Genomic DNA, 16,403 nt, shown 5'->3' on the forward strand with positions numbered 1-16,403 from the left:
TTCTGAGTTGGCCCACCCCAACATCCACCACATCAGACCCAAAGCTGCAGGATCTCCACAACACAGGGCAACAACAGGATATTCAAGAGAAGTCCCAGTGAGGGCCCAGCAATGGTAGTATAGCAGAAACCAAAGGCCTTGAACCAGACCAATGACTCTTTACAATGAACATCTGCAAGTAAAAATATAGCCCATATAGCTATATGTTTGTAGATAATGTATTGGAAAATACCCACTCAAAGCTATACAGGTACTCTGTTAAATAATATCCACTATCCCCTCAGCCACTGAAAGTAATGAGGCTGTCTACCTTACAATGGCAGATACATGTTTTTCAAAATTATAATTGTGTTTTGGAAGTTCAAATTTCAGCATTAATAACACCCTTCAGTTGTTTTCCCCAAATGACACTCATTCCAGCACTTGAGAAAATTAGCTGCCAGATATCCAAATATAAATGAATAATCAGTTTGTCAGCCATTCCTCCAAATAAAAATGCTACTCCATGAGGCAGGGTTCCAAGTGCTTCCTTAGTTATTCACCATATATCATTATATGGCAAAAGCATTTATATGGATTTCTCGTGTCTTCTGAATACGAAAACACAAAAATAGCCACAAAGGTAATGAAAAGAAGCTGAAAATCACAAACGGTTAGGAAAATGAACGTGAAAACCCTGAGACATCAGGACACACTAACAGAGTTGAGTACTGGAGAGACAAGGAAGTTGAAAGCTAGAGTCACTGTGCACTGCTGGATCTGTAAAACGGTGCAAACACCATGAAAAACAGGACGGCAGCGCCTCCAAACCAGGCACAGGAGTCTCAGAATCTAGCAATGCTAGTTCTGCAATATGACAAAAACTAGTGAGAGCAGGGATTTAGCGTGTATTTATACACCCAGCCACGGCAGCCTAAAAGTAGAAATAACACAAATGTCCGAACAGGTGAAGACATACCCAGACAAGATAAAAATGCACAATGAACAGCACTGTCTTTGAAAGGACGGTAGTGAGCTGGGTCTTGGCACAGGCCAGTGATCCTAGTACTTCCACGAGACTTAGGCAAGATGGTCTTGATTTTCAGTAAGCCTGGGCTAACTGATAACACATTCCTTGCCTTTTAAAAAAAATAAAAATTAAAGAATGAAATTCTGATGCAAACTGTAACCGGGACTAGACTTGGAGATGCTACATTCAGAAAGCCAGGCACAAAGGACAACTGCTATCTGCTACTTCTGGGAAGTGCCTGGACTAATCATATTCCTGGAAACAGACTCGCGGATATCAGCGGCTGAAGGAGGAATAGGAGTTTCCATTTAGGATGAACCCTGCTCTGCCCTTCATGGTTTCCCTTTCCTTCCCAACCCTGTAAGCCATGTTGGTGCTGCTCTGCTAGACTCAGCTGATGAAATTGATGCAGTTTTACACTACTTACCACAAAGATCACAAATACAGCATTTCATTTCGGATAGAACTTCTCTAGCCTGAGACCACAGATTAATTCAAAGGAAGCTGGGTGTGGTGGTTCGAATGAGACATGGCCCCCAGAGGTTGATGTATTTGAACCCTTGGTTCCTGGCTAACAGCCCTGTTTGAAAAGGCTATGGAAGTTCTAGGTCACGGAGCCTGGTTGGGGGACGTGCGGCAGCGGGCTTGAGAGTTTATAGCCACACCCCACTTTCTGTGTTTGTTCATACAGGGCTCTTTCTCCCTCTGCCCTTCTCCTGCCCTCCCTGTGCGCTCCTCCAGCCTGTTCCCTAAGGAAACTGAGATGGAATCATTCCTGCTCCAGCTGTTCTACCTTCTCACCCACCACAACCATAAGACAAAATACCATGGAACTTTATTGCAGGACAGAAAAGCAGCTGACACTCAGGAACCTTAAACTTTTCAAATTGATCATCATCTTGCCTCAAAATTGTACCATCTTATTTGATGATCTTCAAAAAGAATAAACAAGTTTTAATTTTGAAACTCAAGACAAAAATGTTTAGGAGCCTCCCACCCCATACTCCTCAGGCACTCTCGCCATCTCCAAGCTACCAAAGTCCTCAAGTCCCCTGACCTCACCTTGCAGCTCCTCATCTTCATCTCAAGTCCTGTATATGCAGAGTCTCTGGGAGGCATACACATTAGAGGAGGCGCTAGGCTAAGCTGTGAGACCTAAGGTCTTCCATCTAACCCACACCAGCAGTGTGACTGACTCTGGGCTCCATCACTCACTTCCCTTCCCATAGTTAAATGAGGGAACCAAAAATTAAATAATCAGTTCAATTATGAAAGTTTGATGGAGCAACAGCATTTTTAAAGACTGTTAGTCTGACAATACTAATTTTATTTAATACAATATTTAGAACATTTTCAAAAGGAGGCTGATATGTTCTCATTAATTTATACACAGACATGACCCATCTCTAGTTTTCCAAAAGGAGAAAATCAATGAACTGATCCAACATCACAGTGGCTCTTACAGTTTGCTCATGAAAGTACCCCCCCACCCCAAGGAGGGCGAAAGCTCAGTTCCCAGCTGTTAGCAGCAATTAGAGAGGCAGGGGTGGGAGCTTTAGGGTGTGGAGGGAGGGTCACCAGAGGGCTAGGCCTGGTCTTTGGTCTCCCCTTATCTCTCTGGCTCCTGTCCACCAGGAGCTGAGCTACTCTGCAGCAGCACAGACTCTGCACACACTCTCTTCTGTCTCTGTCGCCCAGAAGCAATGGTGTCAGGAAATGAACACCTCTGAAGCCAGGGGCCAAAAGAAGTCTCTGCTCCTGTGAGGGTCTTCGTGGGCCTTCTCTCACAGCAATGGTAACTGTGAGGGTCTTCGCGGGCCTTCTCTCACAGCAATGGTAACTGTGAGGGTCTTCGCGGGCCTTCTCTCACAGCAATGGTAACTTTCTGAGCCTGTGGAGTTTATTAAGAAAACAGCAGTGCTGTGTTGCAAGACCAAACTTCAACTGTTAAAGGACAAATGAAAGTTTCCTGTTCTAGAAATTTATGGGAGAGCAGTAAAAATCCAATTGTGAACAACTAAAAATTCATAAGCATTATGCCTATGTTTTCTTTGAATAAAATTATCACAAATAGATTAAAAGAAATAAAATGCAGACTTGGGAGGCTGTGGGTTTTTTTCCTATTTGATATTTTTAAGACAGGATCTCACAATAAAATTCTGAGCAATCCTCCTGCCTCACCATCTTGAGTACAAGCTCCTATGAGCCACCATGTCTATAAACTAGCATGGACTCTGAAATCACCATTTAAATAATGAAAAGTAAGTATTCTAGTATAAATAGGAAATACTATTTTTTAAAAAGGGCTCATGTGTTGAGGGTTTGGTCCAGTTGAAAATCACAGAGGGCCTGAATCCACTGAATTGTAGTCACATGACTCAGAGTTTGGGGGAGGTTATTAACTAGGAGCTGAGCCTGCCTAGCAGGAGGTAGTGTACACTGGGGGTTGTGTGATGGAAGCTGTATCTGGTCCCACATCCTTCTGTGTCATGTCTCTGATATGAGCAGCTCTGCCTCACCAGGCCCAGAACAAAGTCAGCTGCCACAGGCTGACAGTCTGAAGCCATGAGCCCACACCACTGCTCTTCCCTTCCCTTCCCTTCCCTTCACTTGTGCCCATGAAGACGTGGCACAGAAATACAACTGGAGCACCAGCTTCTCACTTGGAATATATAAATAGCAATTTGATAGAAGGTTAAAATGCCAACTATTTAGCAACCTGTTTGACTATCTGTGAGGCTCAGGATTGGGTTGGTTGGATGAATTAACCACACATTGTACTAAAGATTAAAAACTTATTCCAATCCTAATTTTGGCCCATCATATATATGCCTCACAAAAACTGATATCCACATTACTGCAATTAACTTATAAACTTCCATAATAATCGCTGAAGACACCATCAAAAGCCCATGTACAGCTGAACACACACGTTTACCCTAACTGAAAACAATTCAAAGTACACACCCTATTGGTTGTGAATCAGTACCATCCCTTTCCAGACACAAAGGACAGGACATTAACATTCAGTGGCAGAGTTTATGATGCAGGCCACAGAAGGAAAAGTGGGTCACTGCCTGTGTGTGATACACAATCACACTTCCTGGAGAAATAGTTAACAGGATTCAGTAAGTGAAATATTTCACTATTTTATTTAATGATTTTAGTATAAATTCCTTAATGATTCCAGGGTGAACAGTAAAATCTAGACTACTGACAATCTCATTCACAAGGAAAGTTTAGGTTTGGAAAAAGCCCAAGGCAATCCTAACATGGCCTGACCACAAAGGCCTATGGCATTTAGGCAAAGAAGGGGTGTATCAGACCCTTAGGAACAAAGTACGGAAGAAAGTCAGGATAATAGCGTGTGCTGGGGACAAAGTGGTATAAAGCACGGTTTGCTACCTTCTGACCTTGGGCTAAGATTACAAACATTCTAACGTAAGAGCAAAGTCAAGATTCACATAGAGAGTAAGTAATTCCACGACAGCCTACTCCGGTTGGAGGGGTCTCAAAGCTACAGGACAACCTTCAGAGGGACCTTTTCCTTCTTTTGAATCTCTCACCCTCTTAGCCAACCCATCCTGTCTTGGTACTACCCACCCCTCGAGCCCTATGCAGCTAGTTGACAGCTAACTGACAGGTCTCCAAAGGGCTTCTCCCTCAGGAGGGTTACACACCACCCTGAGAGAAGCATCCCGCTGTTCTCCATACTATAGTAAGGACTCTCTCTAGTGGAGAGAGATCAGTCAAGGGAACTCCAGCAAGAACATTTGAAAGTCACACCTAATCAAAGCCCAGGAAACAAAATGTAACTATACCTGCAAACAGAAAAAAAAAAAGCCCAAAAATTCACAATCCAATCTTATAATGTACTTTTGTCCATCTAGATAATACTATGCCTACACCATTATCAAATATTTTATTTCAGTCCCTTCTTATTTTAGTTTCTACTAAGGGACATAAAAACAGGACTGGGGGTAGTGGTAGTGCTAACCCTGTGTGAAGGAGGGGAAGGGGCAGGGAACAAAGGCCAGCTTCAACACAGCAGCCACCTAGAGATTGACCCATCAGATGTGACTGGTTCTGTCTGCAGTAACTTTAGTAGGCCTTTCGGGCACTTTTTAAGTCAAATGCTCACTCAGTCTTTTACAAATACGCTGAATACCTGCGGTGGGTACAATGCTTGAGAGAGAAAAGACGATTCCAAATGAAATCTTACATGGAATAAATTTTAAAAGAAAAAAATTACTGAACAGAAGAACTGAGTTAAGCACTAGCTATCCGAGCAACAGCTGCCACGTATGTTGTCAGAGGCTGCAGACATGGCTCAGGAGCAGACAAAAGATTTGAGAAAAGTAATTGTAGTTTAAATGCCTCCTACAATACCCAATTTCAATAGGAGGCAGGGGACACAATGACAGGTATCTGCATTCTAAGCAAATGCAACAATATAAGATAAAAACAAAACAGAGGTGTCTTGGTCTTCTGCCAATTATATTAAAATATCACAAATTGGATTCTTAAGCTTTGTCCACTCATAAGCTCCTCTGCCTGAGAAATTGTCACAACCTCAGGTACAAGGTAAACAAAACAGGTACTCAAATCAAACTTTACTGACGAGTTCTACAGAAATGTAAAGGAATCTTCAGTATATAGCTTCCGATTTACTAAAATAAAAGCAAATGTATATACTAGTGAGATGGGTGTCTCCAGTTGTTTTTACAGAAGGAATTAGATCTCGGCTAAATATTTAATACTGCAAGACACACAGTATTTTCAATGTTTCCAGCTGACCGATATTTTTACTTTATAGCCGTTACTGCTGAGAACACAGCCTTGTATAAATACTCAGGACAAAATGGCAAAGGAGACTCCAGAACTATTTCAGAACGTGTCCTCAGAGTCTGTTTCAGACCCAAGTCAAAAGTCACTAAACAATTCTTTTACAAAACCTGAAACAAATCAAAAAACAATTTTTAAACATTCTCATCTAATGTGACACAGTCCAAACAAACTAATTTGATACGATGCATGACAACAGGAAAACAATAAATCTTTTTTTTTTGTAATTGAAATATCGTGTTTCTAGAAAAGCAGAAAGCTGTGTGCAGCAAAAGCATGGCAATTCTTAATGTCACGTTTCAAGCTGAGCCAAGATGTTTCAGGCCGTGTTTGCTGGTGTTGCATGGTAAAGCAGCATGCACCCTACGAAGTACATGCTCTGAGCTCAGAACCAAGAGTGCAGTGCAGACAACCTACTGCATGGACACAAACTGTCAGATCACCTCAGGCTCATGACACATTTGATTCTGAACTCATTTTTGGCCTTGGGTCATTCAGAAACCTTACACTGTTGCCAAATTTTTTCACACAACCCCACAGTGTTATATAACCCATGGGGTGATGACCCACAGTTTAAGAAGCTGTAGTATAAACAAACAATTCATTTCTCACAGTTCTAGAGACTAAATGGCCTAAGAAAAAGATGCCAGTGGATTCAGTGTGGTAACCGGCACAAGATAAGTGTGGGCCTGTTCTGGAAGCAAGTTATCACAATTCCAGAATCAGCTTTCACTGAAAGTTTAAAACTAAACACGAACCTAAGTTCCATCCACGCCTATTGACCTCTGACATGCAAGGAACTGTTGATACTGCCACTCATTCCCTTCCAGCTTCCCATACATTAAACCCGTGCTTCAGGAGAGGAAACAATGTTTCCTAAGAGTTAACTCAACACAGAAAAAAGAATTACAATTACTGGACATGTGCTGGAGGAGCCAAGGATACAGGGTGCTACAGATCTCCTCTTCTACTGTCCTCAAAGGCAGGCTGTAAAACTATCTCGGAGTGCACAGAATGTACCTCCTCTGCTCTTTCCTTTTCTATGCTGTCCTCTTTTACAAGGAACCTCTGTAGACTAAAGATAAACATGTCAGCAGAGTCAGGTGACCATGAGAGGACCCTCGGCCAGTCTTTAAAGAGGTTAACTGAAATGACACTCTGAAGTGACTGCCTTCACCAAGGCAGGGTCCTGGCCCAAGTAAAAGACTTTGATGGTCCAATAAAGAACCCTTCACTGGTACTTTTCAACCTGCAAATTAGGTCTTTAATTCTATTAACACCATGTGGTTTAAAACAGAAACCAGGCCTCTATGAGTTCCCTCAGCAGGTAAAAAGCACTTGCCCCGAAGACTTAGCTTCATTTCCCAGATCCCATGAAGAAAGAGAAAACTAATTCCCAAAAGTTCCTCTGACCTCTACACGGATGTTATGGCATGCACCAGCACTCTCGTGTCTGCAATAATAATACATAAAATAAAAAAATTAAAAGTGAAAAATCACCACAGTTGAATGACCATGGAGGAGTACAACAGCTTGCAAATGCAGAAGGAATTAAGAGTCTTTCTAGTCCCCCAAAGCTTACTATCCCCTGGGGAGGTAAGAGACCAACAATAATTAACTACCTTAGTGCTTCTAAGTGCTAACATAATTACATTTCAAAACAATAGATTGAGTGCCAAACAAGAGAAAAAACAAGTGGCCACAAGTGGCCACAGGAAGGAGGAAGCTCTTGTCACCATCAGTTAGGGAGCAGGGATTGCACAGAGGAGAGAGACGGGCAAACACAAGAGTGAGTCACACAAGAGCAGGAAGTGGAGCAGAGTCCAGGGGTAAAACCATAAAGATGGGTCAGGAGCTCCCACAGCTGGGAACGCCAGGCTGAGAAATGGATCGGCATGCACAACTCTGCACTCCCCGACCTGAAGCAGCCCAGGTTTCCGGGCATCAGATCCACACCTGCCTCAGCCTCTCTCTCAATCTGTTCTGCCTGTTCTAAATCCAGGGCTCTACTGTGTGGCTCCAGATGCTACAGCAAGGGTATCAGGGGCCTGGCCAGACAAACTTTGAGAAGCAGCCTCAAATTCTGCATTTTATCAAGTCTCCAAATGATTCTGATGAACTGAAATGTTTTAAGATCAGGGGGCTGGCAAGATGGCAGATAAAGGTGCTTATTGCAAGGCTGCTGATCTGAGTTCCATCCTGGAGCCAAAGCGGGAGGAGAGAAATGAGTTCTACAAACTGCCCTCTGACCCCACATGTGTACGGCAGCACGTGCACATCTGCATGCACAGATGCCACTGCCCAGCTTCAGACCATACACCCGGATCCAATAGGCATGTCCCTCAGATCCCTCCACCCAACAATTCTGGAACTGCTCAGGAGCCCCCAAACATCCCCCAGATCTGTCCTGCACTTCATTTAGCAAACGCTCCCCTCCATCCAAGATCTACAATTAGCAAGTCCTGTTGACCCTTCCATCTCACCTTCTGCACGACCCTCTAAGGCCCTAACATTTGAGCAATGTAACATTCTATCTCCATTCTCACTGTCATTTTTAATCATCTTAATTTACATATTTCTCAGCCTTTTTCTATCTGGCAATCTATATGGTCATAAGAAAATTAGAGTGTAATATCTTCCTATTAAATTTCAGATAAAAGCCAAACTCAGGCTGCCATGCAAAGGCCAGAACCCTAGTCCCCAATCAACATCACCTTAGAGCCCTCCTCAGGACCCATCATCGAGGTCCACATGGCCCTCATCAACAGGACCCATCATCGTGAGCCACATGGCCCTCTTCAACATGACCCAGCATCATGGTCACTGCTCTGAGCACATCAGAGCTCCTGAAAGTCTTCTTCACACAGGGACTGCTCCCTCCTGGAGGACTCTGAAACTCCCCTCCCCTCACATCTCGCCAACCTAACCTCGCTGCCCTTCAGCTTTTGCTAAAGTATTGAAAGGCTCTTCTCAATTCCCTAATCCAACTCAGTTATTCTCTCTAAGACCATAGCATGCTCTTCACTTTTAACCACAGTAACCAAGGTTTTGCTTGCTTACACGCATCTTCTACACTACACTACAAGTTCTACTGAGCTAGAGAGCGGCTGCATTCATTACATTAATACAAAGATATGAAACAGCCACAACCGTGGATATTTCTGTGAAATTCTCCTCTGGGTCCTTCCTGTCCTCCCTTGGGAACATTAACTTAAGTCACTGGGTAGCCACAGACAACTTCAGCAAGGAAGATACTAAAACTGATTGTTTCCATACTGACTTCATTGAAAAATTCAATGTACATGTGCTACTAGTTCCCTATAAAATTAGCACTGAGGAGCAGTTAATATTCAAACAATATTCACTCACTCCAAACAGTTAATGCTGAGAAAACTACTAAGTCACGTCTCCAGGGTTCTAAGCTCCTGCCTCTACCTACAGACCAGAAGTCTCACCACACTCCCCACGCCGTTCCTATTCAGCCCAGGTGACCTCGCGATTAATTCATTCAGCACACCATCAGTGTCTAGCTTGACATCCTCTTCAAGGCCATTCTGTACACTAAATATGTAGGTGGAAAAATAACCATCATGGAGAACCAGCTTCGTGAGCACAGTGTGTGCACATGCTTACAATCCCCGCACTTTGGGAGGGGTGGGCAAGTGTTCAAAATGAACCTCCGCTACACAGCACGCTTTGAGGCCAGCCAGGACTATATGAGACCCTGTTCCAAAAACACAAAACTGAACAAACAAGCACTCTTCCCGCTTTCAAATGCCCTACACCAGCATCCAAACCCTTCTTCTGGAAGCACAGATGAACAACAAATAGTCCTACCTTTTAATAAAAACTTAAAGACTACATCTGTGCTTGACAAGCGAACACTGTTTCAAGATAACATTGACATGTGACTCTGCCTCACCTTAAAGCCCAAAACCGGGATAGTTCAACTTCTGAAACTGAATCAATTCTGAGAAAACGCACGAAAATGCCTCACTATGGTGTCAGCCACTTTGAGCAGAAACTGAGAAGGGCGAAAGTTACAAGCATTTACAAGGCATATACGTTCTTAACTAAAAAAGACAATACTACAAAATGCTTTCCAGAGGAAACTATGCCAACAGTTTGGTACATATAAAAGTATACCCCTGAAAATGCTTTCATTGTCAAAGTAGTATACAAACCCATGCACATGTATGCAGACAATAGTTGACCATCATTTCGGGATTCTATATCTGTCAATTTGCCTACATGCTAAAATTTACTTTAATCCCCAAATCACACTATTCATGGCATTCTGAGGGTGAAGCACTGCCTCTCTGGACTTGCCTGTCCTTGACCCTTCCAAAGTGCTCTTCCCTCTACCTCCTCTGGTGACTGTAATGTCACCTTTTCTCATTTGCTTTAGAGTGGTGGTTTCTGTGTTTAAAATCATTCCTGGGCAAAGTGAAGTCTAGAGTTCACGAGTTCAAGGAAGGCTATGATTTCCTTAAGAAATCCTATGTTAGATAATTTTCATTTTGGCCTGAGTTTGAGATAATGACATGCTAATGAATCACTAATATACACTAAATAAGGTGTCTTTAATCACAAATACACATAGGACAAGGCACATATATAAATCAGCCAAAAACAAAAACAAAAAAAAAAAAAAAAAAAAAAACGTCATAAACCAAAGCTTAAGTGGTATATCTAACCTGTCATTTCCCCTGGAAGTAATGACCCAATATTTGCTGAGCCCATGTTCATTCCGACTTTTGAATACAACTAATTACACAGAGAAAGACAGAGACTGGTTCACTGAAGACAAGGGGTGTCTCTAAACGGAACACATCTTCATAAACACCTCAGACGACAGGCAAGTCTGTTGATTACCGATTAATGATACTGAAATGCGAACCAACCTTGTGCTTAAACACCTTGCCTAAGCTGCAGGATCACTAAGAGTAAAGTAAGTATTATTTCAGTTGTGTGTTCTAGAAAGGGAAGACCTGTATCCAGGAAGAAAGCCTAGGAGGGAGCCATGATGTACAGACAGGAAATCCCATCATTCCTGAGTTTCTTCAACCTTTGTTTCCATCTACCACTTGATCACACATTAAAACTAAATAAGAAGGTATTCTGAGCGTTTTGTGTTCTTTGTTTTTGGGACAGGGTCTCTCTGTAACCTTGATGTCCTGGAACTTGTTAGGTAGACCCACAGAGATCCACCCGTCTGGGATTAAAGGAGACCATCCACCAGGTCCTAAAATCAATGAAATAAATCTTAATGAGGCAGAAATCAAAGGTAAAGTGCTTGCCAAACAGTCATCAGGACCTGAGTTCAGATCCCCAGCTTCCGTGTAAGAGCTGAGCACTGGGGTCTTCTGTAACCCCATGCTGGCAGGAGAGGAAGGCAGCCAGGCTGCTGGGCTCACGGGCTAGCCAGTCGGGTCAAACACATGGGCCCGTGTCTCAAAGACTAAGGTGGAGAGCAACTGAGGGACACACTTGACACTGCTCCACACACAAGTGTACAGACATACATACAACACTGCTCCACACACAAGTGTACAGACACACATACAACACTGCTCCACACACAAGTGTACACAGACACATACAACACTGCTCCACACACAAGTGTACAGACACACATACAACACTGCTCCACACACAAGTGTACACAGACACATACAACACTGCTCCACACACAAGTGTACACAGACACATACAACACTGCTCCACACACAAGTGCACACAGACACACATACAACACTGCTCCACACACAAGTGTACACAGACATACATACAACACTGCTCCACACACAAGTGCACACAGACATACATACAACACTGCTCCACACACAAGTGTACACAGACATACATACAACACTGCTCCACACACAAGTGTACACAGACATACATACAACACTGCTCCACACACAAGTGTACACAGACATACATACAACACTGCTCCACACACAAATGTACACAGACACACACATGCACACAGCCACAGACACACAAACATGTACACATGAAAAACAGACAAACACATTCAGCAAAAGTTAATGGAAGCCATGCTTGTTAGTAACAACCTGTGGGAAAGCCCAGCACTGAAAGGCTGAAGCAAAAGAATGGAATATTCAAGGCTTTTCTAGTAACTCGGAAGGACTCTGTCTCAAAAATGTAAAAGGTAAAAAGTCTGGTAATATGGCCCTGCCTTCAATCTCTACTATCACACACACACACACACACACACACACAAACACACACCCTACAAACAAACACTACAACAGTGATATCAGTGCTTTGCTACTGAGTGTGAGGTAAGACAGGCAGGGCATGTTAAAATTTACAGTCTATTAGTGATACGTTAGTACTGTCACAATTCTAAATAAAAGACAAAACCTGGAACTCAGTGAGGAGGGATAGCACTATTCAAGCTCCACTTCAGCGAACTAACTACTAAACAACTGGACGGTCAGTGTGGGAGTTATAGCCACCAACGCTCAACACCTACACCCCAACTTAACCAACACCTGAAATGCACCAGGCATCAAGCGCTAGCAAAGTTGGCACTGCAGCCAAGCTATCAAAGCCACTCACAGACACGCTCTGGAAATCCGGCAATCCCTTCCCTCCCCTGCACCACGGCTCAGAAAGGGTAGCTATCCTGAGCAAGTGCTTAAACACAATGACACATCCCTGATAACGTTAAGTTTGCTTTTCCTTTATTTTATAGACCTGAAGCCCGTAGCTTTTCATCGTACTTATTTCCTATTGTTCGTGGAATTTCAAAAATACAAGTGGAATCTGTCTTGTTTCCAAACCATGTCAACATCTAACTAGCAAATCAGAACATCAAAACGTCTCCCTACAGTCTTTTTCTTAGCTTTATTTTTTTAAAATCATTTGCTTATCAACGAAAACTACTTTTCATGGGTTTTTCAAAACTTCAAGGTCAATGTAATAAGAAATCAGAAAGTATTTTCTACCAGCAAATGGCACCAGAAATACAAAACTAAAGCCTAGCACTTTTTTAAACATGGAGTAAACTTCCTTTTGTACCTAGACTTTTACCTGCTGCCATAGCCTCTATCAGACAATGAGAGAGCCACCAAAGACCTCACACGGGAAAGTTAAACTGCTCGCCGTTTAAAGTACTAATAAAATGACACACTGGGCGGACAAAAACAGGACCTTGTCCCCGGTAGAAGATACTACACAACACAGATAAACGCACTTCAAGTTTACTCCCACCCATCCCCGCCCCAAGCAACCACTTAACTGAATTCGGAGACGATGCCAACACACATACACATTATCTGCGCACACACACACAACCAGATACACACGGGCTTGGGAGTCCTGTTTTGTTTGGGATTTCGAGCAGCAACAAACCCCAAACAAACCGCAGCGGCTGCGGGATCCACTGCCCTGCGCGTCGGGGAGGCTGGGACCCAAGAGCAAGGCAGGACAGCCGCCAGAGCCACAGCTGGCAGAGCAGTGCCCCAACAGTGCTCCATCTGACCCTCTCTAATGAGTCACGGGTCCAATCATGACACCACATCACTTACTGGGACGTCTTCTATTTCTTCCCTCTCGCCAGTAAGAACAGAAAACGATTTCAAACTCCCGAGACAGACAGACAACCGTGCCCGCACCGGGGCCGCCAGCGGTTTCGAGCCCGAGCCACTCATCCAGCCTCCGGGCTGGCCCTTCAGCCACCGCCACACCCCGGGCCTCCCTCACCTGCCTCCCGCCGCGCCCGTCGCCCGTACCTTCGGCCAGCGTCTCCTCCAGGGTGACCTGATAGCGGCCGACGGTGAACACCCGGACCCCCATGGACGAGCTTGCGAAGCCGCCGCCGAGCCCGGCTCCCGCGGCCCCACCAGCCGCCGCCCCTCCGCCGCTGCCCTCCGACTTGGGCATCCGAGAGAACTTCTTCATGGTCCCGCCGGCGCGCTGGAGGGCACCAGGAGGGCACAAGGGCGCGCGCGACGGCGAGAGACCGGACCCGCGCCACACGGAGCGCGGCGGGGCGCGGCCGACCGTCCGCGAGGGGTCGCCGCCCTTCCTCCGCGCGCAGGAGCGAGCGAGCTAGCGACGGTGCACAGCGGCTCGCCCGCCTCACATTCCGCGCGTCCCGAGCGCTCAGCCCCGGCCGCCCGCCCGCTCGCCCGCCGGCTCGCCCGCTGCAGCGGCCCCGGCGCCCGCAGAGCGCGGCGGGGAGGGCGGGGCCGGGGCGGGGCCGGGGCGGGGCCGGGGCGGGGCCTGGCGCGCGGGGCGCGAGCCGCCGGGGAAGAGGGAGGGGCCGGCCGAGGTGGGCGTGGCGGCCGAGCCTCGCGGCCTGCGCACCCAGGAGACGGCAGCCCGCCGGCGCCCTGCTCCGACCAACGCCGCCCGCCTCTTGCGGCAGTTGGGAGGGGGACGCGGCGCCGGTGCCAACCTCTGGCAAAGCCGGGCGCCTCGCGCAGGCGCGCTGCTCGCGCCGCCGGAAGTGACGGTTCCGGCCCGTGTCACGTGGAAGAACGGGGTGTGGGGGGGCATCACGGTGGGGGCTGGGGCTAGCAGTGGAGTCCGGGGTTCCCGGTAGTAACGGGAGGTGCTCCTAGCGCGGCTAGGCGGGGAGGCTCGGGTCGGGATGGTGGGCGTCGCTCTGGGGTCTTAGAAATGCCGCCAGCAGCTTGACCCACTCGGGAAAGATTCCGTTTGGAGTCGCAGCCCGTTTTCCAGACTCTCTCCCGAGAGAATCGGTGTTCCGGGCGCCCCCGAGCGTGGGCGGAAGAGCGCGGCGGAGCTCGCAGGTTCCCGTAAGGCGACTTGCAAAGCCCAGGTGTCCTCGCACTGTAGCGGATGTTTGCACTCGGAAGCGTTCTGCGGTTTAAGCATCACTTAGGAGAGCGCTTTAAAAAGCCCTCTCTGCGCCCTGTGGGAGCCGTGCGATTGCGTTCAGGACAGGTATTAGATCATTTTTAAAGATCGTTCATTGCTATAGCCTGGGAAAACTTCATCCAGACGCCCAAGGGCACGCAGCTGACCGGGGGCATTGAAATTCTTATTTACTCGCTTTCGGCCATTCTGGAAAAAGTAGGTTAGGATCAGATCCTTAGAATCCGGCAGGTTTAGGACAGTTGAGAAGCCGCAGTTTCTGGTCGCACGCTAACAAAAAGATTGGCCTATCTGACAAAGAATGCCGCGTTGCTTCACTTTCATAAACTGCGGGAGTCTCGTGCCTGCGAGGCGGGCATGTGGATAGGAGGCGTTGGGGAGTGGAACGGATGGCAAAATATAGAGAATATGAAAAGAGAAGGGAATTCTCGCTCAGGTCCACTTTGGTGGTTTCACTTTGTGGAGGTGGAGTCACATGTAGCTTGAGCTGGCCTGGAACTCATTGCACACCCTAGTCGGTCTTGACCTTGTGATTGTCTTTTCTCTGCCACAGTGCCCCAAGTACTGGGATTATGATCATGTGTCACTACCAGGCCTCCATTGTTTATATATGTAGAAAGCAGGTTTCTTGCTGTGAAACAGGAACACCATTCGAGTTCGAGACCAGCCTAGAGTGTGCGGCAAGATCCTTTTTACCGAAGAAGGAAAAAAAAAGTAATTGTCAGCCTGGTCTACAAGAGCTAGTTCCAGGACAGGCTCTAAAGCTGCAGAGAAACCCTGTCTTGGAAAACCAAAAAAAAAAAAAAAAAGTAATTGTGCTGAAAAGTTCCAGTTTTTTAAACCAAAATCTAGCTTTTTTTTCCCACCTCGAATGTAGCATTTCTCCAGTTTTCTCAAATATATGCCAGGTAGTGTTTCCAGACTCCCTAGCACACAGGTGAAAGTGGATGAATATGATACAATGTCCAGCTATTTTTCTTTTATGTTACTTTTAACAAGATACAGGCAGAGGCAGTAGGGAATGTGACTAAGCAGAAGACTTTCCTTCGTTCTTCTCTGGTATTTGAAGAGAAGTCGTCTCTCCAACGCTCAAGCACTGCCCCAGATTGAGGCATTTCTGCTGCATAACCCACTAAACTGACATTCTTCATCCAAAGACCTGACCTTTAAAGAACATTCCAGCTCAGTGGAAGTCGGATTATATGTCAGATGATTGATGGGCTGTGGCACTTGGGAGTTTCCATTTAGAAATGAGCTGGCCATGTTCCTAACTGAGGAGTCACCGAAGTTACACTCCTCCAACAGTCGTGTTTTTCAGGCAAAATACTGGAGAAATTTAGTCATTCCGTGCAATCCAGAACTGGATTTTCAGCTCAACAAGCAGTTTGGGCCTCATCAGAGCACTAGAATAAAATCTGCAGTCATGGTGCCGTCATTGTTTTGATGAGGAAAGTCATTTCCTTGAACACACATAGCTTGACTTCAGAACTGGAAAGTTAATGTTTAGGGCCTTGCTGAAAACTGAGGGCACCACCAAGGCATCCGTTGAGTTGTCAGCAAATACGAAATTTTAATGTCCTCTGATTGCTATTCTGTAACAGTCAATACATAAGTTGTTTTGAAAATACCCATATTACTAATAGCAAATATGCCAAACCCTTATAAATACTTT

The 16,403-nt window shown here is 45.6% G+C and overlaps 1 protein-coding gene across 3 annotated transcripts in view; it reads right to left on the reverse strand.

Moving 5' to 3' along the window:
* Positions 1 to 13,962, reverse strand: part of Bmp2k (BMP2 inducible kinase) — a 97,225-nt gene extending 83,263 nt beyond the window's left edge. For all 3 annotated transcript variants that reach the window (XM_038316343.1, XM_038316354.1, XM_038316333.1), the window contains exon 1: positions 13,621 to 13,962. In XM_038316343.1, coding sequence (XP_038172271.1) covers positions 13,621 to 13,789 — 169 coding nt within the window. In that variant the 5' untranslated portion in view covers positions 13,790 to 13,962. The remainder of the gene's footprint in view (positions 1 to 13,620) is intronic.
* Between the last annotated feature and the right edge of the window lie 2,441 nt (positions 13,963 to 16,403).

This window comes from Arvicola amphibius, chromosome 1, assembly GCF_903992535.2.
Source record: "Arvicola amphibius chromosome 1, mArvAmp1.2, whole genome shotgun sequence".
Lineage (NCBI taxonomy): Eukaryota > Metazoa > Chordata > Mammalia > Rodentia > Cricetidae > Arvicola > Arvicola amphibius.